The 23,623-nt window shown below is 38.5% G+C and overlaps 1 protein-coding gene and 1 long non-coding RNA gene across 2 annotated transcripts in view; one reads left to right on the plus strand and one right to left on the minus strand.

Moving 5' to 3' along the window:
• Positions 1-427: 427 nt before the first annotated feature.
• PDK4 (pyruvate dehydrogenase kinase 4) lies at positions 428-13,054 on the minus strand. Its single transcript, XM_080666149.1, has 11 exons — positions 12,522-13,054; positions 11,385-11,526; positions 9,889-9,960; positions 9,554-9,738; positions 9,294-9,380; positions 8,775-8,852; positions 6,879-6,955; positions 4,978-5,076; positions 4,668-4,778; positions 4,257-4,370; positions 428-2,826 (listed from the first exon to the last, which is right to left on the minus strand). Exons 1-11 carry the CDS (start codon positions 12,649-12,651, stop codon positions 2,683-2,685), a joined length of 1,239 nt encoding a protein of 412 aa, XP_080522275.1. The 5' UTR covers positions 12,652-13,054; the 3' UTR covers positions 428-2,682.
• Positions 12,542-23,623, plus strand: part of LOC308247273 — a 33,637-nt gene continuing 22,555 nt past the window's right edge. Inside the window, exons 1-2 of the long non-coding RNA XR_013960477.1 lie at positions 12,542-12,757; positions 13,767-14,203. This is a non-coding gene — a long non-coding RNA (uncharacterized lncRNA). The remainder of the gene's footprint in view (positions 12,758-13,766; positions 14,204-23,623) is intronic.

Genomic DNA, 23,623 nt, shown 5'->3' on the forward strand with positions numbered 1-23,623 from the left:
TCAGATATTTAATCCAGAAGTTATTTGGGAACCTAGATTACCTAAGTGATTATTTTAGTGCTCTACTGTATTTGCTATGTAAATACAGTTATTAAGTGCAACTTTAAAGTAAATTTACCAAAAATATATAAAGAATATATGCATTGCAACAGTGATTATTGAATATATCCATGTATATAAACATACATTGTACTATGTGTTATTGGGGCATACACAAGAAAGCAAAGAACAATTAGAAATTTCTGGACTGTTATAAAGTACTTATATTTTGTTTAAAAATTAAGATTTTAAATTGCTTTCAATAATTTTTAAAGGCTATACTCAATAGGTAGATAAATTAGCATTGAATGTAAAGTAAGGAAAAACCTTTGCTTCAAATTCTTCTTAGTACTTTGCCATTAATTTGAGAAAATAACTTGAAAAGATGTCTACTCTTATAATAAAAATATTTATTATAAAAATTATCACATTTCTCTGTACATAACTTAAAAGCAAAAATACAATTTATACATTAATAATTTAAGTGGGTCTGAGCAGTCAGTATCTATTCAGTAGAATTCTAAAGCTCGTCTGTAAATTTTACAAATACCAATGTCGTCTATTTCTATTTTATAGAACTCCATTTACACAGTTGATGTCATTGAGATAACAACATTTCTTTTTCTCTAATGTTTTAATGATAGTTCACGGTGTTTGGGTTAATTAATTAATCAACTGCTTTAAATCTTTGGTAAACATAAGTATTTTCATGCAAAAATGTTTAAATTTCAGTAAAAACTGAATATTCAAATAATTTATTGCAAATAGTTTTGTGTAAGTAATAAATATTTGAGCCAGAATCCCATCATCAAGAAAAATCCCTACCTAGGACTTCTCATGATGAAATTTGAAATTTGAAACAAATGGTTTGATGCTTCTATGGCTACTACCAGAAGCACCACAAGACCAGGCCATGACAAAATTAAGTACAAATGTTACGTTCAACGCATAGATAGTACTGATTCTTTTCCAATACAGAAAAGTCTAGTTTTTTTTCTATATCCCAGTTTAAACTTCAATTTGACATGAATTTATTATCTCATTAAAAACTAGTATCTTGCAAAACTGAGAGAGCCATTTTTAAAAAGTCATATTGTTTTGAAAGACACCAATTCATCCTTTTGCCAATATGAACCATTTCTTGAAGTCATTTGTGGGGGATATAGCAAAATGCCCTTCCTTTCCTTTCCTTTCCTTTCCTTTCCTTTCCTTTCCTTTCCTTTCCTTTCCTTTCCTTTCCTTTCCTTTCCTTTCCTTTCCTTTCCTTTCCTTTCCTTTCCTTTCTTTCCTTTCCTTTCCTTTCCTTTCCTTTCCTTTCCTTTCCTTTCCTTTCCTTTCCTTTCCTTTCCTTTCCTTTCCTTTCCTTTCCTTTCCTTTCCTTTCCTTTCCTTTCCTTTCCTTTCCTTCTTTTGTTTTTTCACTCCTTCTCTAAGGAGTGCCCTGTCAACCTGCATACTATACCTGAACTCCCCAAAAGTTCCATACGCATTGCAGCTGGCATTCATTAGCTCTCAATGCCATTAATTCGAAACGAAAATATTCAGGCATGAAATTCTCTTCTTCCCAGGCTCCTTGTTAAAAACATTCCAAGAAGTATTTAAATTGTAATGTTCTTAGATTATCTGATACTTAGGAATTTTTTACACACACGTTAATTCTGGAGTGTAGAGTATAATTGAGTACATAAAAAAACACATCTGTTAGAACCTAGGAAATGGATGTCTTTGGAATGCCACTACTGCAGGTTAGAGAAAGGCCTTCTCTCTGAATTAGGTTCCGAATGCATGATTTCCTTCCCTAATGTCAGTTTTCCAATCTACCGTTTTATTTACCAACAAGAGAGATAGTTTTGCTCTCACTTTGGCAACTCTTCTCCCCCTCCCACCACCAACATTCTGAATTCAGTGCATATTTTAAAATTCGCCCAAGACGAGGTACCTGGCAATAAGCTCACTTACTATGTGAGGTGTGAACAGGGAAAGCAGCATAATAAAGGCCTTGTATTTACCAGAAAAGGCTATCTTCGGCGTTTTTACAGAGGCTCAAAGCCTTGGCTGCAGCTTTTAATGAAACGTTTTGACTTATTTGTCAAAGTGAATGTCATTTTAGTCACCAGTTTTTCCTCCCTAGAGCGTATAGTTATAAACAAAATGTACATTTACATACATTTCTAGTAATATGGTATAAACCAAGCCCCACTCCTTTGAATGGCAGGAAAATACTATTATAATTGACACTTGATGTACAATAAATACTAATATCTTATGACATTAACCAAAGGTCTAAACTCTAAAACATCAGTCTATTGAAACTGATAGCCTATATCTTCACTGCACTTCTTTTCCCATTCCTGTTGATAAAGAGATGACAAATTGAGGCGTATATCTTATTCGGGTTTTGATATAAACCCAAGCATTATTCTCCATTTGAAGAATAAAGAGCTGGCCATGTGTTAACTCCTGTCGTCCTGCCCTGTGCTCTCCTGGGTCACAGGAATGAGCTTTGTTCCTCTTCCCCTCAGTGTCCTGGTCAAGGAGCTTTCGTTGCTGTTGTCTGAGGGAGAAGAGTCCGCATGCAAACATTCAGAAAGCAGCACTGGCACAGACCCACTTTGATCCCTTCAAGTGCCCTGAGCGTCCCTCTTCACACGGCCACTTTTTCCTTCGCCAGGTTCTTTGGTTCCTTGCTTGGGATGCACCAGTCGTCAGCCTCAGGGTTCATCTGATAATGCTTAAAGGCTGATTTGTTAAAGACCGGGAGTTTCTCTACAGACTCAGAAGACAAAGCCTGAAAAGAGAATGAAGAAACAAGTCAAACCAAAGCAACTATGCAAGGCCTCATTTGTACTTGAAGTGATTATTCAAAATAAATTCAGAGGTAAGTTGTCAACCATTCAAATACCTTCCTTTAATTAATTTAGTAATAAGAGCCTACCAGAGCCCATAGTATGTCAGGCACTGTATAAAAGAAAATTAAAAGGAAATAATATCTTTACCTTATAGGGGATGAAATAGAATATGTACAATTTAAATTAGGGAATAGAATTTGTGATCAATATTCCCACATATCCTTTGTTTGGATATTACCAATATGATAGAGTTGAATAGCAAAGCTATCCTGTCCAAGGAAAACCTTTATATCTGTGACAAAGAGTTCTAATCTGACACTATAAACCTATGAGCTCTTAATATTTCCCAATACTATGAAGACTTTGGCTTATTTAAGAAATAAATGTGCCCTAGGCAGTGTGACTCAATTGGCTGGGCATCATCCAGTGCACCAAGAGGTCATGGTTCAATTCCCGGTCAGGGCACATGGCCGAGTTACAGGCTCAGTCCCTGGTCGGGGGTGTGCAGGAGGCAGCCAATGAATGGTTTGCTCTTATGTCAATGTTTCTCTCTTTCCCTCTCCCTTCCTCCTTCTCCCTCTCCCTTCCCTTCTCTCAAAAAAAAAAAAAAAATCAATAAACTATTTTAGAAAAAAACAACTCTGGAAAATCACAAAATAATATGTGATTTTGTTTTTGTTTTTTTTTTAAAGGAATGCATTAGTTATTTCAGATGGTCAAAGACCACTTGGTAAATAATTCCCTGGCACAGAACAGGAGCCTAGAAGCTTACTGTTTTAGTTACTAATATCTGTAAATATATTTTCATTTGAAATAGTTGGCAAATGAGAAACAGAATCAGGACAGTGACCTTAACAAATAAATTGAGGCTTTATCAGCAATAGAAAAACATTTACCAAGTTTTAAATTTTAAACAGAAAATGCCAGGTATCTTTCAGACAACTTGTGAGCAGTCAGCTGTCTTTTCCTGGATTTCTAATGTCAGCTTAAGGTCTCGAATAACTCAATATCAGTTAATTTTGAGGCTGGAACATTATTAACATCTTTTTCTCACAAACTGAAGTAAAACAAAAGTACAGCTCTTCTCACAGATGCCAAAGGAGTTGCCTTAAAAATTTCACACAAGCCTGGCCTCTTGGGCAACAATTTTGCTTCACTTGAGGCACGTAGCCTAGCTCTACCTCCTTGTTGGTAAGTTACCATATTAAATATTGAACAATATATTTACACATAGCAAACTAGAATTACTTCTGGTCATTATTTGCATGAACCCAGTTTGGGGTTTTCACTGTGGACCACAGAGTCAGGGCTGTACACGAAGCAATTTTTAAAAAAAAAGATTTTTTTTTCTATTGAATTTAAAGTATACCTTTAAGTAGATGATAGCATCTGTTCCGTAGCCTGATAAAGAGTAGAGATTCAGGTCCCCTTGAAAGTACTTGGCATAGAGACGAGAAATCGGCAAGCCATAACCAAATCCAGCCTGGAGAGGAAAGATCAGTTATTGGTAAAGAGGCGGACATGCTCATTGAAATACAAATTTGGGAAGGTGTTACTACTGTGCTTGACACTCATGTCCTAGAATCTAGATCAATATCTCCTGCTTCCAATCAGAGGCCCCTTGAATTGTTTCACCCCGTTTAGCTTGCTTTATCATTCTTCCTCATAGCCCCCATGCCCAATTTAAACTGATGACCTGGCCTAAACACTTCCTTGTAATCCTGGCTCTCCCTTTAGAACTAGGTGGCTGGGATGAACTTTGCCATATAATTGGTCTTACCAAAGGAGCATTCCGGGAGTTATCCATCACAGGCGTTGGTGCAGTGGAGTAGGTATAACTAAAGAGGCGGTCAATGATCCTCAGGGGAACACCGCCTCCTCTGTCTGAAATCTTAAACAAACAAACAAACAAGTCATCAGAGCCACACAGTCAAAACAACGTGCATTCGTCTCTATAAACATGTCCTTCCTTCATTGGAAAGTCACCTGGTGTATGGCTTTGATCTATTGCTCAAAGCAGAGAGCTTTATTATTGGTGATTTTTAAAATTCTCTCAAGAGATACTCAAAAGATAAATAGAGGATGGTTACCTTAATTGTAAGATCTTCTTTTCCCAAGACAACAATCACCTCAACTGGTGTGAGGGAAGGCAAGTTTTCCTGGTGTTCAACTGTTGCCCTCATTGCATTCTAAAGAAAACAAAAACATAAGAAATTGAATGGCAGAATAATGAGGAACAATAAATACCTGTTTTTTATGTTTAAAATAAAAGCAGCACAGAGGGTAACTCAAAGTTCCCATTTCTTTTAAGTTAGTAGTTATAATAGTAGCTATTTATGAGTGCGCCATGTAGGGTATAAAATGAAAAATATGCATTTACCTTGTAATATAGTTCCTGGGAGTAATGCCTAATAGGAAGACAATTCTGCTACTTGTCAAGTTCTTATTTGTAAACTTAATTTAAATGTAAAATTGATTTTTATAGCCCACTTCCTGGTTCTCTCTTTTCTGTCTTTCCATTACATTTTACATCCAAACACCAAAGACTATTACATCACAAAGGAACAGTGAATCATTGAACCAATTTATTGGCTTTTATAAAATTTGCTGGGAAAAGATTGTTACTATTTAAAAGGATAGTAAACAATTCTAAATTAAATTTCAATTTACATGTGATTATCATCTTAACTTTTACCAATGATGGCAAAATAAGAGTTGGACCATTCAATTTAAAAGTAAATCAATCAAACAAAAAAGTATCTTTTGTCCTTTAACAGAGAAGAAACTCAAGTTTTCAGACAACTGGATGATTCTCATACAAATACAGTTTGGGTTTATTTCACCCATTTTCCTCTCTAACTTTCCAGAAAATTATCTGCTTTCTGGTTTCTATTTAATATGACGTTCTAATCATTAGCTAATGTGAATTAAAATAGGTCAGATGTTTGCAGTATAATCAATACCTCATTGTACTAACACAGTGGTCGGCAAACTCATTAGTCAACAGAGCAGCAAACCAGTTTGCCAACCACTGTACTAACATTACTAACATAAGTTAGAAAATAGTATGTTTTGGGAAGAGTTATATCAGAATTAGAAGCAAATTTCACATTTTTCAGGCCTCCTCCTCTGCAGTCCAGAGGACTCTTGGAAGAAGCATCGCAAAGTGTTTCCTATCTTTTGGTGTAAGTACCAAGTTGTAGTTTGGTCTTAGAACCCAGGACAGGATTTGATTCCAGCACCTGGCTACCCCAGACCAGTAACATCTGCATCTTCTGAGAGCTGGATAGCAATGCAGATTCTCAGACCTAGAGAATCAAAATCTCTCTCTGGGACAGAGCCTAAGGATCTGTTTTCACAAGCCCTCCAGGTGATTCTAAAGCACAGGGAAGGTTAAGAAGCACTGCCCTCCAATCTTGCCATGAAGCGCGGACTGTGGACCAGCAGCAACACCTGTTAGCGTACTAGAAATTCAGAATCTCAGGCCCCAGCCCAGACCCCCTGAATCAGTATTTGCATTTTAACAAAACCACCAGGTGATTCATATGCACATTAAAGTAGATCACTGAAGGAATGGACTAGGACTGTCCTCTGACTCAGATTGAGATCCTGCCACTTATGGTAATTCTGAACCTGAACCTGTGGATTTGGAATTGGACCAGCCTGTGGGGGTGGGAGAAACAAGGCCTCATTCCGTGAAGCATTCACCCCATGAACTTTCTTAATGAATGCATGAATGAATAGTGCTTTGTTGGACACCTGAACAAATAATGGGACTAGGGAGCCCTTGAGACATCATGAATCATATTGTACATTCTCAAATACATGCTGATACTACAAGGAACTCTGTGTACCCTTTCAAACATTAACTGTAACCTCCTGTTAGGAGCACAGAAGCTTGCTTGGGAGAAGATAGTGATGCTCCTGTTTAGTCAGAAATGATAAAGAACATTAAAAACAAAACAAAATTGCAATCATTGTGAAGTCATACCTTGAATAGTTCAAAAAGCATATGGTGAAGATGAGAAGGAACGTACACGATGTGAATCGGTTGGCCTGGAGATTTTCCTAGAAGAAAATTAAACTCATTAGAATTGGTAAATAAATCTTTCATTAAAATAAACTTCCATATCTATTTAACTAATATTTCAGACTTAAAACCGGATTGGAATACTCCCCATCCTCCTCACTCCAAAATCCTACCTTAGAACCTTCCTTCTTAATCTGAAAACACAACTGGCTTATTTTCAATATGCTATTACAGTTGCTACCTAGAGCTCTAAAATTAAGTTTTGCATTTCTTTACAAATGTATAAAGCAGATGAAATGTTCAGCAGGGGTGCTATAAATTAGATTATATGGCTTATTTGTTTCTATTTTCAAAAGTTTTGTACTGGACAATTTCAGAATTAAAGTTATATGTATTGTAAGGAAGAAAAAATTAATTTGTCTGTAGTATAACATCAAAATTGATGCTAGCTATAATCTTCATATTTTGAAATTGAAATAACACATGGAAAATTTCTCAATGATACATGGGGAAATAACACTTCTGATTATTCTTCATTTTTATCATCCAAACATTAAATCTTATAGACTAAATATGCTCAAATTTCACCAAGAGACTAAAGAAAACAGAGAAACAAAAACTTCATCATATTGTTTGAAAAGAAAAATAAAAGAATTATTCTTTGGTTTGCCAGGCCTTGGCAAAGTTTGAATCAGAAAACACAAGGTCTGACTCAATGCCATCTTTATTTTATCAAACAGTTCAAGCAATTTATCTACAAGTTATGCAACAATGCTATTAATGCTTAGAGACATTTTTCAATCTTTATTTGTACTTCTATTTTTAGTCTAGCAATCAATTACATTTGCATAACTCCAACCCATGAATTAGGCTACCCAGAATTTGAGCAACTTGATTTTCACTCTCACCACCAACAAACATTGTAACTATTACTTGGAAAAGATGTCTACTTTGAATTGAAAGGAGAATGTTACTTACTGTCATGTTTTGAGAAGCAACTATGGAATAGAATAAAAATAATGCCTTGCATTCCTCATGCAATCATTTCAGTCAATGTGGGAAGACTATTATTTTTTCAGGTACTCCCTACAGTTGAAGCTACTAAATAAAGTGTGCTCTGCTTCCAAAACTGGTATATATTTATCGTATAATTTAAAACTCTTTTGGTAAGAACATTTAACATGAGAGCTACCTTCTTCAGTATTTAGGTGTACAGTATAGTATTGTTAACTATAAGCAAGGCATTGTACAGCAGATTTCTAGAAGTTATTCATCTTGCATAACTGAAATTTTATACCCATTGAATAGTGACTCCCTATTTTTCCCTGCCCCCCAGCCTCTAGCAACCATCATTCCACTCTCTGCTTCTCTGAGTTTGCGATATTTTAAATATTTCATGTAAGTAGGATCATGCAGTATTTGTCCTTCTATTACTGCCCTATTTTTTTAAGTGCAATTTAAATTATTTCTGTTTCCAGGCCTTATGAGTAACCTTATTAGAATTAGGAGGGCATCTCCACTACCAAGTGGTGCCTCCCAGATCTAGTCTCCTATCCCCCCTTTTCTATAGTGAGCAATCTTTCTTTGATCTTAGAACTAAGTTGCTACTCTATATTCCAAACTGTTGGTTCAAACTATTCTTCTTTATGAATTATTAGTAGCAACTGAATGTGCTCAATGGGAACTTTCCAGTTGAGATAAAGAGAACCTTAGCTTCAAAAAAGAAGTGTACAAACTCTAGGCATGTTCAGAAGGGGAAAATGGAACACAACAAGTTGCTCTGTATTTACAGTATTACTCATACTGGGAGAACAGTGAATTTTCCATAGATTAAACTGTATTTTATTTATAGCTTACCGTTCACTTGTGTGAGTTTTAATTCAGGAGATGTTAAATAATACTGGTCACAAAGCATCTTGGAACACTCATAAGCATCTGGAATAGAAGGTTTTTTTCATAATGATGAAATGAATTTCTGCCAAGTACAATTGTCAAGTGATCTTCACTGTGTACACTACCCTTAACCTAAAATATTCATTAGAGTGCAATGTTTGTATACAAAAGGACCTTGTTAATATTTTATTAAAGAAAGAATTATGACACTGTTTAAGATATAGCTACAACAACAGGAATATGCACACGTCAGAGATCAAATGCAATATATACATTAACCACTGATATTTGGATTTTTTTTATAATACTGTAAATGAGTGTTTAAACCCCTGACCCTCAAAAGCAACGGACCTCCATGACAGTACTTATAAGAATATAAAGGGTAAACTCTGAATATAAATTCATTCATAGAGTCACCTCAACCATATGTCAATCATAGAGTGTACATTTGCAATAAAGGAAATGAAGAAATCTAGAAAGTACCTTCGACCACCGCTGCTACATCACAGTTTGGATCAATGCTTCCAATGTGGGTTGGGTTTGCTGACTCTGAGTCACTAAATAAAAGAACTGTTGAAAAATAAATACAAAAAACATTATATAATATTATATAAAAACCAGGACAATCATGATTAGAACACCACTGACAAAGAATGTGACCCACCAAATAGTAAAACATCACGTTAGAGTATGGCTTATAGTCTGCCCTCAAGTCTGTATATCATGAATAATCATGAACTTACTGTGTTGGTTCATTAGCATCCGGGTAGAAATACGGTTCATGTAAAATCGATCCAAGAAATACTGAAGATTTTGATTGGTGACTGGGTCAAATGCACAGCCATCTTTATATTCTATGATTCCTTGTGCCATTGTAGGAACTACATTATGGTGTCTATTCCGAACTTTGATGAGAGCATCTACAAATCTAAGGCAAAACACATTTATATTTAGTGAAAGTTCAAATAAGGTTCTGTCACTTATATATTTTAGATTATAAGTGTACATATCACTTATTAGAGGAGTATGTCTGGAAATAGTCAAAGTTTTAGACACTTATTTAAGGCAGAGAACTTACTCTGCTAATGCTTTCTGGTCTTCTGGACTTTTCTCATGGAATTCCACCAAATCCATCAGGCTCTGGATGTACCTGTAAAGTGACAGGTGTGCTTTAAGATTTTAAATTGAATAGTCAGATACAAGTGGCTGAAAATATAGTAGCTTTTTCAAATAATTTGAAAAGAGAGAGTATTATGTTTAAAATTAAAATCTCCAGGACATTTGGAAAACAATATCTCTGAAGAAAGGGGGGGGGGGGGTACAACTTTAACTCTTAACTATCTAAGGTAAAATTTATATATTTTTTAAGTATTCCAGATCAATATTCAGTTTTGTTTTGTTTGGCAACTGTTGGATTATTTTTAATAGCAAAAGGATTTAAAAACAACTTTTAAAGAGAGATTTCGTATTTTTTTCCTACTCCATTCATAAGTGACTAGAAGTTTTGAACACAATAAATACTATGGATTGAATATGTGTTTTAGATTGTGTTTGTTTAATGGACATATAATACATATTTTTTAAAAATATATTTTTTATTGATTTCAGAGAGGAAGGGAGCAAGAGTTGGAAACATCAATGATGAAAGAGAATCATGGATGGGCTGCCTCCTGCATGCCCCCTACTGGGGCTCGAGCCTGCGACCCGAGCATGTACCCTTGACTGGAATTGAACCTGGGACCCTTTGGTCTGCAGGCAACACTCTATCCACTGAGCAAAACCAGGTAGGGAAATATATATTTTTCTTGATTCAATGAACAAAAAGCTGTGTATTCTGTGATTAGCGTGAGGCTCTGATGCATATCTGCCTCAGTGCATATCCTGGCTCTATTCTCTGAAAATCTGCTCCTTTGGGTTATCTACCCTCTCTGAGCCTCAACATCCTTATTTATAAAATGAGATGATAATAGACACTGAGTGCTGGCTGTGTGCTATTTTTCTAAGTGCTTTTTAATGGATTACCTCGTTTAATTACACTCAAATATCCCTCTGAGGCATATGCTTTATTCTCCTCAATAAAAATGGGGGAATCGAGGCCTAGAGAATTTAAGACACTTGCCAAGAATTCCACAATGAGGAAAAGGCAGAAGCAGGATTTGAACTCAGAGCCTGCTCTGTTAATTGGTTTGTAAATAAAAAAGAGTAGGCCCTCTCTGAATAGTAGTCATTCATATCTACTAGGATAGGATTCCTTTCACAGGATCAAACTGTTTTTTATTACTTAAAATACAAAACAAGTGGTAACTGTCAATTCGTTTTCATATTTCTTCTGAAAGTAAAAATTATATTGTGAAAGAATCTTTTTCACGATAAAAATGTCTGTTTCTGCTTTTATCACTTTATAACTGCCCTTATGATAACTTACTTTAAATTATTAAACAATTCTTTACATATTTCAAAAGTATTACTATTCAGATCACCTGTTTTCAACTATGATGTTAATATATTATAAGAATTCATACTTAGATAACTGTTTTAAAACTAGAGACCGTTTCAGAATGGTTCACTACTTACCAGCTTTTAACTAACTGCACTGAAGAGGTATTTACTAATCGATCAGGGAGGATATCAATTTCCTTCAGGATATTGGCAAGCCTCACAGGTAATTCTTGTCTCAAAAATGCAAAAGAAGTTCTTTCACATGCATTTTCCGAACCTGTAATAAATAACACTTATTTAGCATTTGGAAATGAGTATGACTAAATGATATATTTGAATAGCATTAACTATACAATATTAAATATACACATATATTATAAAATTATATTTCACCCTCATTTCATTTACTGTTTATAAATAATTCAAAAATTTCATTATTTATAAACAGTAAATAATTCTTATACTGTTTATAAATAATTCAAAAAAGACCTTCTGGTCTTTTTCTAGTTTTAAAGTAATCAATATGAGAATTATTGTTTAGTTTTGGAAGAGGATTCACTTCCACGAAGTCCGACTATCCCACAGCTCTTAATATTCATAAAAGAATGCAGCGTTCAGTCAACACCACAATGTTCAGAGTTCTAGATATAGAATTGGAGTGGGAGATAAGGGGGTGGGGTGGACGTCCTGATGTTTCCAGACTAATAATAAATAATACCACATTTAAATCCTTGACATTTTCCTTGTAAGGTTATTGCAGAAAGTCGGTAAATATTTTCAGCAGTAATGCAAATATATGACAAACTTTAATTTGATAAAGAAATTTGTTCGGAACGCAGAGATGTACCCTGTGGAGGGTGACTAAGGGATAAAATCTCAATTAATTTGAGGCTATTTTATAATATTAGGACCCTTCTCCAAGAAGTACTGTGAAAGTTCCTCATTCATTGTTAAATGTTGACTGAAAGCAAAAAGTATTTTGACGGAAGCTTTGTGCGGATAGAAGAGGAAAGAGGAGCTCAAAACATCCAGCATCAGCGAAGCTGCAAGTGGCCTCTACCTGTAGGCAGGTACAACCTGTCAGAAAGAAGCCAGATGTAGAAAAGGCAAGGTGCGCAGGCGAGGGGGTGAGGGGGCAGCAGGAAAAGGGGCCCCAAGTTGTTTTTAAGTAGTGAGACCAGTCCTCCCAGCACCCGGACTTAAAGTTCAGGCAGCTCCCCAGCTACCCCCCACCACCGCCCCAACCCGCCCCAGCCCTGAGTCCACGCTCACCGAAGTCCAGCAGCTGCTTCATGGACAGCGGGGACGGGCTGTACCGGGAGAAATGCTCGACCTCGCGGGGGACCAGGCTGGCGCGGCTCAGCGTGCTGGCGCCGCGCATCACGAAGCGGACCGCCTTCATCCTGATGCCCACCGGGTCTGGGGGGCTGGGCTGGCTTGAGCACGAAGGCTGCGAGGGGCAGAGCCTGGGACCTAGGAGCGGCCGGGCGCGTCGGGCGAGAGCGCAGGTGAGCGAGCCGGCTGGTGCACCGGGTGTGGGCTGAAGATCGGGGGTTTCGGAGCAGAGGAGTGAATCAGAGAAGCAGTGGCTTGAGACTCTAGAGCTCGTCTTGCCACCACCGGCTCCTCCTCGGGCGGTTTTATTTGTTTCCCGGGACGGCCCCCCCAACCCCAAAGGGGAGGAGTCACGGGGACTTGGAGCCGTGTCCCGGGCCTGGGACCGGGCCAATCCGCTTAGAAAAAGAACTTTGGGTCGGTGCCCTGCGGAGTCCCCGCGGAGTGGCCTGGCGCAGGTGCCCCAGGCTGTGAGGGGCAGGGGGAAGGCTACGTGGGCATCTGGAGGTAAGCAGGCTCGAGATCAGCCACTTGGGACAGTGCCCCGGATCGCGTGGGCTGGAGGCCTGCCCAGACTCGTCCTTGTTTACAAGTGCAAGGCTGTCTCAATGTCACGCATTCCTAGCCAGAAACTATTTCCAAGAATCTGGGTTCTGGGAGCTCATTGGTTCTTGCTCAGAGCGGGCTTTTACAGTAGCCAGTGAGCTGCGTTCAAAAGTATGGGCTCCTCTGCCATTGGACAGCGATAGGTCTAAGCAACCTAAAGAGTTCTTCCAGCAAGAGAACAGCACGAGTCTGGAACTGGAAGTGCTTTTAGCTGAGGCTTGAGAAGCTGCCAAAATACATGAACTTCCTTGCGGCAATAAAAGGCCATTAATTTGTTTCTCCCCATTAGGTTTAACTCTGTTGATTAAAAACAACATAAAAAGGAATCACTTTGTCAGTTTGACTCCCCTTTTCTTTCTCCCATCAGGAATTTGCTGGCTCTGTTCCCCTGTATGAAATGTCCTGAATCCAAATCTTTGCCCAAAACATTCTTTTCTAGCCTTAAATGCCCAGCACAAACTATGAGATCTTCCCTGATTGTTTCTCCCCGCCCTTCCAAATATGGCCTTTGTCGCTTGCAACATTATATTGCAGTTATTTATGTTCTTTTTAAAAAAGTTTTTAAATTGATTTTAGAGAGAACAGAAGAGAGAGAAACATTGATGAGCGAGAACCATCACCATCCAACACCTGTCTCCTGCACGCCCCCACAGGGGATCAGGTAGGATGTACACTGACTGGGAATCAAACTAGAGACCTCTAGAGTAATGGAACACCATGCTCAACCGACTGCGACACACCGCTTGCTCCAGCCTGGACCCCACCCCCTGAAAGACATTAGGGTTGGGACTATGCTGAATACATCTTTGTGATTCCTACTGTTCAAGCTTGGGAAACATGGGGGAAGTTCCAAATTGCACCTCCACTTGGAGAAGGGACTTGATACTGCTATGATTTATATTTTTGTATTCTGAATCCTTTGTGACATATTTGTACAGCATGATAAAGAAAAAAAAAATGTGTTCCAGGAGCCAGAAGACTAAATAAAGCTCTCTTGGATGAGGAAAGTAAAGGTAAAAATCCCTTCTTTTTCCTGGATTACATCCTAAGAACAGAAGTAATAGAAAAGTATGCATTTGCTTTTTCTTGCCATGTGTATGGGATCTGGAGTAGGCAAAAATATTTATTATAAAGAATTATACTCTTTAATCTGCAGAGGAAAGACAGTGGAAATGATACATTATAGGAGTTCTACTTTAGGAAAACCCCATTGAGTTCTTGGCCTGGCTTACCCAGCACTATTGCCCTGTGTGTTGGGTGATGATTAAAGGTCAGGTGAAGTCTTATGATGTTCACAGAGATGGCTAAGGGCTAAATGTGAACTCCGGTCCGTCACCAAACTTGTGTCTCCATGTCATCCCATCCACTAATATCAGGTTACTCTCACTGTGAGCTCCATTCTTTAATGTCATTCCCGTGATGGCAACTATTGTTATAATTGGCAACATGTATGGTAGCTGGACTGGAAGAGCAGGTCAAATGGTTTACCCAGTTGGCTAAAACACTATGTATTACTGATATCCCCTGCTTTCCGAAAGTTCGTCTTACGTCACTTTGTTTTTATGAAAGACCTGTACCTGTTTTCTCTAACGGAAAGAAATCTGAAGAGGATTTTCACTTTTATGAGAAAAAGGGAAAAGCAAAAATAGCATTCCGTGTCTGCTCCCTAGCAAGCTGTATAGAGGCAGCACGTACCCGGAGCAATTTCCCCAGAAACTACACTTAAGCATCTCAGCATCAAGCTGCCATCACTCTGAACTGTGTCTGTGAACATCTGTGCTTAACCTTAATTTATTTTGTACATCTGCAAGGAAGATGTGTCCTAAGGTGCCAGAAAAACCTAAGAGAGCTTATAAGGGTGTTATGCTTAGCGTAAAACTGGATGTCATGAAGTGGATTTGGTAGGCTATTTTGGGGTATGGGAACTCTTAAAGATTTTTCCATATAAGTTAACAGTAATTGCTTCTTTGCTTTATGCCACTTCAGCTTTCAAAAAAATGCTCTACTTTTGGGTAGCGGGGGAAACCTGTGCCATGATTAGCGTGTGACCAGGAAGAGATATATTTTCAGGCTGGCCACAGATCTTGGAGGTGATCCAGTTGCTACAGAAATAAAGCAAAGGGAGTTATTTGGGGGCAATGGGTATGGACAAATCTGTGCATTCATTTGAGTAAAGGTAAACATGAGAGGACTATCAAATGATTTGGTGCTAATGGTCAGGGGGGAGTACTAAAGCTTCCCCCCTGTACACAGTGCTCAATGCAGCATCTCTGCTAGAGGCACCCAATTTATGCAGCATCTCTGCTAGAGGCACCCAATTTCTGAAATTTTCAGGGGCATGCGTGCCTAGTGTTAAATGAATTCTACCCAGCTTGCCTGGCAAAATCTAGTAGCATAAGGCCACTGGTAGAGTTTTAAAAATGCCAGTCGCATTTTTGCCAGAGGGCTGGGCATTTGCAATTTGATAAAATACATCTAGACCCTTAAAGAGATACCTATTCAACTTTTCCACCTGTAGGAACGTATTTCAGCGAAGCAATTAAAAATATATGTTAATATACACATCAAGGTTGCCACCTTACTTCTCAAACTAGAAGAGTTCTCTGGTTTTGGGGGTGAGGGTGAGAATAAAAGTTAAAGGAAACTTGACAATAGCTCATATGAACCCTAAGAGGGGGTTAGTGTATGGGTCATAGAACTGTAAGTAAGTTTCATGGATCTGAGTAAACAGAAAACCTATATCTCAGTTTCTCAGATTTCCCAAACTTGTGTAAACACTTTTGGCTTCTTCTGTGGGTCATAATCTAGCTGCTCAAATGAGGGAGGGGGTCATGGCTTTATAGGAAATATTGCCAGGAAACACATATGGTTAATAATTTGAATATTATATGCACAAACATATGCATAACATATGTAGAAAGAAAATGCCAAGAATGTTCATAGTGGTAATTTTGGGTGGTAAAATTATCAGTATTTATATTTGCTTTTTTATGCTTTTCCAAATGTTAAAGAATTAAACATGTATAACTTCTTATTTATAAGGAAAATAAATGTTTTTTTTCCAAAAGTTAAAATGAAAATAGATGTAGCAAAAGAACAGGCAGAAGAATCTGGCAGATATCTATTCAAAACAGGCTTTTGACCAAATTGTAAGGCAGAATCAGGACAGGGAAGTGGGTCAGTTGCTCTTCTGCCTTCTGTTTGTAACCCCTCTGGGCATACCAAGAAGCTTGGAGACTCCAGACCTGAGGAGCCCGAAATCAGGTCTTTCTCTTCCTTATCATTCCTGCCTTTGTCTTCTGGAGACTGACATTGAGCTACCTGTCAGCTGAAACAGTTCTGTGGCTTTTACCTGTTCTCTGATTGCTGATCATTGCCTAGATTTCCTGAGATTATCACCAAGTGGAACATTTCTTTTCCTCCTGAACACACACACACACACACACACACACACACACACACACTCCAAATAGAAATCCCTTACTTTGAAAATTCCAAATTTTGCTCAAGTCCAGCCTTCGTTTGTATAACACTGACTGGCTGCCCTAGACAACCTTTTCTGGTGTTCTATATAATAAAAAACACAGTCAGGCACCAGGTCATCTGGAAGGCAATTTTAGAGGTTACTTCCTTTGGTGATTTCTTTGCTTAACCCAGTGCAGGGGGTGGTCAAACTGTATTTCCATCCCACTGAATATCCACTTAAAAATAGAAAAATTTAGTCACTTATACTAGTGCAAACATCCCTTACTGTCTGGTGAATTCAATCGACACATGCATACTAGCCTATTAGAATGTGCAATGCTCAGTTTGTCCATATGCTTAGCAATAAAAGGGCAGATACACTGATGTTACACTAAAATCTTCTGTTTGTTTGAAAACACTAGTTTCAGCAAGTACATGTTGTGCAAGTGATTGGTTCCTCTCCAGCTGTGGCTGGCGCCACCACCAACAGATGGTAACATCCTCTCCTGTTCCGTCTGGTTTGGCCTCAGGATTCTTCTCAACATAAGCACTCTGGAGATCAGTGAGTCAGTGAATCCGGTTTGGGAGATGCAAACTCCTGTTTTTCTTGGGCTGCAGGTCCAAACCTCCATATTATCCCCTGAACTGCCTTTAGTGAGACCGTTACCAGCAAATAGGAAAGTCATTCATTCAATCCAACGCTCCCACTTGCAGAGGGAAAACTGAGGCAAAGGACCATGAAGTCCCCTAAATCACACAGCTACTCTTCAGATTCCACATAGATCTTTGGCACACTCCTCTGAGGCTGGGGAAGTCTAAGATTTGTTTCTTAGCCTTACAGACACTTTAGAACTCAGAATGCCTACTCCTCTTCTTGGCCAAAACCAGGCCACTGTGTGAAGCTGAGTTTAAAAACAAACCAAAAAGATGCTGGGAACTCAACAGCTTGTTTCTTCAAGAACACTGATTTTTTTGCGCCGCCCCCCCCCACCCCCCCGGGCTCCCCTCATACATAGGGCAACAGTGAGACTTAGAGAGAAAACTAGACTATCTTTAGGTTTTACAGTAATAACAAAAAAAAGACACTTCTTCCCCCGCTTACTCCTTCCATTTTGAAAATAAACTTGAGGATCTGACATTGCTGAGTTTGGTAACATGTTTATGTTCTTAATTGATGAGAAGGGCCTGGCTGTCACTTGGTAGTTGGTGTTGAGTCCAAAGAGGAAACGTGTGGGGCTCCCCTTCTGTGTTCTTTCTTCACCCCTTTTATGGTAGGATTTGCCCACCTCTTTTTTTCAACAAAGAGGCACCTCAACATGCACTGTGTCTGGGAATAAAGGGCTGTTTTCCTTTGCGATGGCACTAATTCATAGATTCACTTCTTGGTTAAAAATAACAATACAATGATTCTCTCTCGCACAGTTTTCATCAACATTGTGTTGGAAGGAAGAAACTTAGCTCGTCTTGTAAGAGCTAAGTAGATGCTGGGCTTGGCCAGGCAAAGTGAGTGAAAGGTCAGTCCCACACCCACAGCTGGGCCGCACTGCCTGGAGGTGGAGCCAAGGAGGGGAAGTTTAGTAGGTGAAGGGTCATTGCTATGAAGCGGTCTCTTTTCCACCCAGGAGCTCTCAGACCTGTGGTTTCTGTTCATGGAAATAAAGCTCACTAGGGGAAAGGTCACACAGACCAGAGGCAGCTCTGTGATTACCCAGCTCTATAATAAGCCAGGCTGTGTCCAAGGCAAGAGGCCAAGCCTGAGGGTTTCCGGGCCTTTAGGAATTCTGCTGCTCAAGTGGAAAAACAGATCATAAAGTGCTTTAAAGATCATCCTGTACTGACTATGGCTCCGTGATAAACAACCTGGTGACTGGAAAATTTATGTTATGGAAAACAGCTTTACAAGAAGAGATTCTTTTAAAAAGTGTATTGCAGTAAAGGAACTAGATGGTTTGCTATTAGTGTCTCTAGACTACAGCAATGGTCCTTTTTCTTTTCTTCTTTAAATTAACTGACAGTTTTATTTATTTATTTTTAAATTTATCTTTATTGTTGAAAGTATTACAGATGTCCGCTTTGTTTTTTATTGTTGCTGTTTTTTCCCCACATTGACCCCCTCCTCCCGGCACCCACCCCTCCCAAGCCTTTGCCACCTATTGTCTGTGTCCATGGGCTATGCATATATGTATATAAATTCCCTGGTAAATCTCTCTCCCTTACTCCCACTTCCCTCTGAAATTCATCCGTCTGTTCATGGTTCTATGTCTCTGGATCTATTTTGTTCAACAGTTTATTGTGTTCATTTAGATTCCACATATGAGTGAGATCATGTGATACCTATCTTTCTCTGCCTGGCTTATTTCGCTTAGCAAAATGCTCTCCAGGCCCATCCATGCTGTTGCAAATGGTAAGAGTTCTTTTTTACTGTTGCATAGTATTCCATTGTGTAAATGTACCACTGTTCTTTTTATCCACTCATCTGCTGATGGGTACTTGATGCTTCTAAATCTTAGCTATTTTAAATTGTGCTGCTATGAACTTAGGGGTGCATATATTCTTTCTGATTGGTGTTTCAGGTTTCTGTTTTTTTTTAATATTTTATTGATTTTTTACAGAGAGGAAGGGAGAGGGATAGAGAGTTAGAAACATCGATGAGAGAGAAACATCAATCAGCTGCCTCGTGCACACCTCCCACTCGGGATGTGCCCGCAACCAAGGTACGTGCCCTTGACTGGAATCGAACCTGGGACCTTTCAGTCCGCAAGCCAATGCTCTATCCACTGAGCCAAACCGGTTTCGGCAGTGTCTTAGGTTTCTTAGGATGTATTCATAGAAGTGGGATTACTGGGTCAAATGGGAGTTCCATTTTTAATTTTTTGTGGAAACTCCATACTGTTTTCCACAGTGGCTGCACCAGTCTGCATTCCCACCAGCAGTGTACTAGGATTCCCTTTTCTCCACATCCTCACCAGCACTTGTTGTTTGTTAATTTGTTGATGATAGCCATTCTGACAGGTGTGAGGTAATACCTCGTTGTTTTGACCTTTGCATCTCTCAGATGATTAGTGACTTTGAGCATTTTTTCATGTCTCTTGGCCATCTGTATGTCCACTTTGGAGAGGTGTCAATTTTTGTTCCTTTGCCCATTTTTTTATTGGGTTTGTCTTCCTTTTGTTAAGTTGTATGAGTTCCTTATATATTTTGGAAATTAACTCCTTATCAGATGTATCATTGGAAAATATGTTCTATAGAGTGGACTCTCTTTTCACTTTTTTGATGGTTTCTTTTGCTGTGCAGAAGCTTTTTATTTTGATGTAGTCCCATTTGTTTATTTTCTTCTTAGTCTCCTTTGCCCTAGGAGCTGTATCAGTAAACATATTGCTATGAGAGATGTCTGAGATTTTGCTGCCTATGGTTTCTTCTAAGATTTTTATGGTTTCACAACTTACATTTAGGTCTTTTATCCATTTTGAGTTTATTCTTGTATATGGTGTAAGTTGGTGATCTAGTTTCATTTTTTGTGTATGTACCTGTCCAGTTTTCCCAACACCATTTATTGAAGAGACTATCTACTCCATTGTATTCTCTTGCCTCCTTTGTCAAATATTAATGGAGCATAATGGCTTGGGTCAGTTTCTGGGGTCTCTGTTTTGTTCATTGATCTATATTCCTGTTCTTGTGCCAGTACCAGGCTTTGAATACAGTGGCATTGTAGTATAACTTGATATCTGGTATGATTTCTCCAACTTTGTTCTTCCAAAAAAATCTAAGAGGAAGGAACACTTCTAAGCTCTTTGTACGAGGCTAGCATTAGACTAATTCCAAAACCAGATAAAGACACTACAAAGAAAGAGAATTACAGGCCAATATCCCTGTTCAACATAGATGCTAAAATCCTCCACAAAATATTAGCAAATTGAATTCAGCAATTCATTAAAAAGATCATGCACCATGACCAAGTGGGATTTATTCCAGGGATGCAAGGCTGGTACAAAATTTGCAAATCAATAAATGTGATACATCACATAAACAAATTGGAAGACAAAAATCACATGATCATCTCAATTGCAGCAATGGTTCTTAATTCTGGCCATACGTTAGAATTACCTGGAGCGCTCTTACCAATGACTTGTGTTTGGTACCAGTTCAATAAGAATCTCTAGTTAGGGACCCAGGCATCGTAATTTTTATAGAGCATCTCAGGCAGGTGGGTCTAAAGAACAGAATTACTTCAGAATCTTTACAACATGGATGTTTCAAATGACTCCAGTTTAAGACAGAAATTCTCCATGTTCTAGAGCAGTGCTTTCTAGATTATGGGTCTTGGGCTAATGGGTCATGAAATCAGTTTAATGGGTCACAGACAGCATTAAAATGAGACAGAATAGAGAAGGAAAAAAAGCATGCTGGTGCTGAGTGATAATTTTTGGAAGGAGTCAGACTTTTGTTTCAGATGAATCTGGATCATGATGTAAGAGGGTCACTATTCTAGATTCTAGAAATAAATGCTTTGCTGCCCTGAGCTCCCACAGCATTGTTCTAATTCAAAGTGGCCAGTGGCTTTGTAAACAGTTTTGCTGATTCCACCGGATGTTGTGACTGTGAATTGGGAAGCCTGCCATGATATTATTTCGAAATGTGCTGTGTAAACATTATTGCGCCCAGATGGTTCCCAGAATTGGTTCAGTAGGAGTATTTCCTCTTGAAACTTCAGGGATGTGAAGGGTGGTCATGACCAACAAACATCCCAATGTGAATAATGGTAAAATTCTAATGAGAAAGAAGTTGCTTGCTTACAAGTCTGATGGAATCTTGCCCACTTGAAGAAAACTGAGCTAGCAAAGAAGGAGCCATGAAACCCTTCTGACCTGTGTTATCAGAGGGTGGCAAATGGGCTGTCACTAACAATGTCTAGAATCAGACAAATGGTAGGACTCAGACTCTGAGGAGAAGGGGCGTCTCCACTGAGGATGCTGAGCAAAAGAATAGAGGATCACTGAGTTTCTATTTAAGAGCAAACCCAGAAATTCTATGGAGGGAATAGTAACAGTGATGAGGGACTCCAATTTTCTGGTGGCTTCTCTTTCCCTTAATTGACATCCTTTCTTCCTCATTTTATTTTTATTTTTATCTTGATTTTCTTTTAAATTAGTGCTTCTGGGTTAGGCTACTTCCTTGGCTGTTAATGGACACTATGTTTTAGGATGGGAGCATCAATTTGAAAGGAAGTGAGAGGCCACAGACACACAGGGGTGGGCAAAAGGAGGTTTACAGTTGTATTATTGTATTATTAATTATTATTATTATTAATCTACTTTTGCCCAGAGTCTCAAAATGACTGAGGTTTCCTCATTTTATCTTGATATCTTGACACAATGATTAAGGAAACCCTTATTATTCATTTGCCTTTACATCAAGGAGGAAGAATTAATATAATGTGCCCTTTCCTTTAGAGAAAGCTGTCTAGTGGTTTAATCTACTAGTTTCAACATTTTGATTTATGAAAGAATTGCTTTCAGTGACTGGTAGTGTTTATCCTTCTTTCTCAAGAAAGGAGGATTTGCTATCTTCTGGCAACCAAAGGAATAATTAAGGCTAATTTCTCTATGGACCTTAGAAAAAGTGGCAACAAATAATGGATTTGTCCTTCAGAAAATGTTTCAAGCAAACATCTTATCAGTCAGGTGTCAGCTACAAATTCATTTAAGAGGATATCAGGCCAGCCAAGGGCAATTTTTTCTCATTAAAACAGTGTTTAAACTGTTGTTTCCAGGTGGCATAGGAGACATACCAGACGAATAACACCTGAAAAGAGAATTGGTGAAGTATTGATTTTTCATCAGTCGAAAAGTTTACTAAGCAGATGAAAAATAATTTGCCTTCACAGTGACATTTTCCTAAGGGCTGCAGTAGTCAAAGACATTGTTTTTCTTTAAACACTCAAACTTTAATTACCAGAAAAGGTCAGCATCAAAACCAAGGACATGTTGGTAAATTAGAGGTCACATCAGAAAAATAAATTCATTTTGGTTTGGACAGATTTTTCATCTTGTCTCTACCTCCCCCATCAACTTCTCCCCTTCCCCACATGACCATACCGTTCTGTGTTCACACTAATGTGATTTGGGGATCTCAATAAATTTTCTATTTCTACCACGAAGTGAGCATGTTCAGTTGAAAAGGGAAGCAGTATTTTATAACAGAGAAGGATAGGTTGAAGGCATGAAGACCCTGGGTTCTGTGTTTCTTTTGAGATTGACTCATCGACAGAACCTGAAAAAAAAATCATTTGCTCTTTCTATGTCAATAAAGATTAATTGTTGTTGCAGATGACCTGTAAGGTGCATTCTACTTCTAAAATCTCATTTGTCCATCACTGATTTGAAGTTCTCACTGAATGAGTAATGTTGCCTTTTTCACACTGACAAGGAATCTTTGCTAAGAGTTCATGTCATATAAACTCCTTCTCCAAGTAGGGACATCCTTACAGTGTCCCGGACCAATGGACATCTCATCACTACTTGTTTTGATCTCTGGAAGAACTAAAAATAAATCCTGCCAGGGCTGGCCACGTGATTTTGGTCCGACTTCTTCTTGACTGTTCTCAAATGGGGTTTTGTATCTTGAGTAAGTGTTGTAACTCCAGGAACATGGGGGCAGGTGCTGGTCACTTATAGTGACTTCTGCAGGGCTTTTGGCTGCTTGTCTCAGGGAGCTCCCTTCATCCTTTCTGAGCTCGATCCTCCCACATCCTGAGGGGTTTGTGAACAACATTTCATTCTGATTAAGATAGTACTGCTTAGGCACCATCAGAGCTTTTAAAAATAGGCTAGACGCTAGCAGTCAAGATGCCTGAGTGACATGCCATGAAATTTTCCCACATATTTTAGAGGCAACTGCCTTTACGCTTGTGTATGCTTTTCCCCAGACTTTAGGTGTTCTTCTTTTGCCATCATTCCCAGACCTCTCAC

This window comes from Plecotus auritus (genome assembly GCF_963455305.1).
Source record: "Plecotus auritus genome assembly, chromosome: 4".
Classification (NCBI taxonomy): domain Eukaryota; kingdom Metazoa; phylum Chordata; class Mammalia; order Chiroptera; family Vespertilionidae; genus Plecotus; species Plecotus auritus.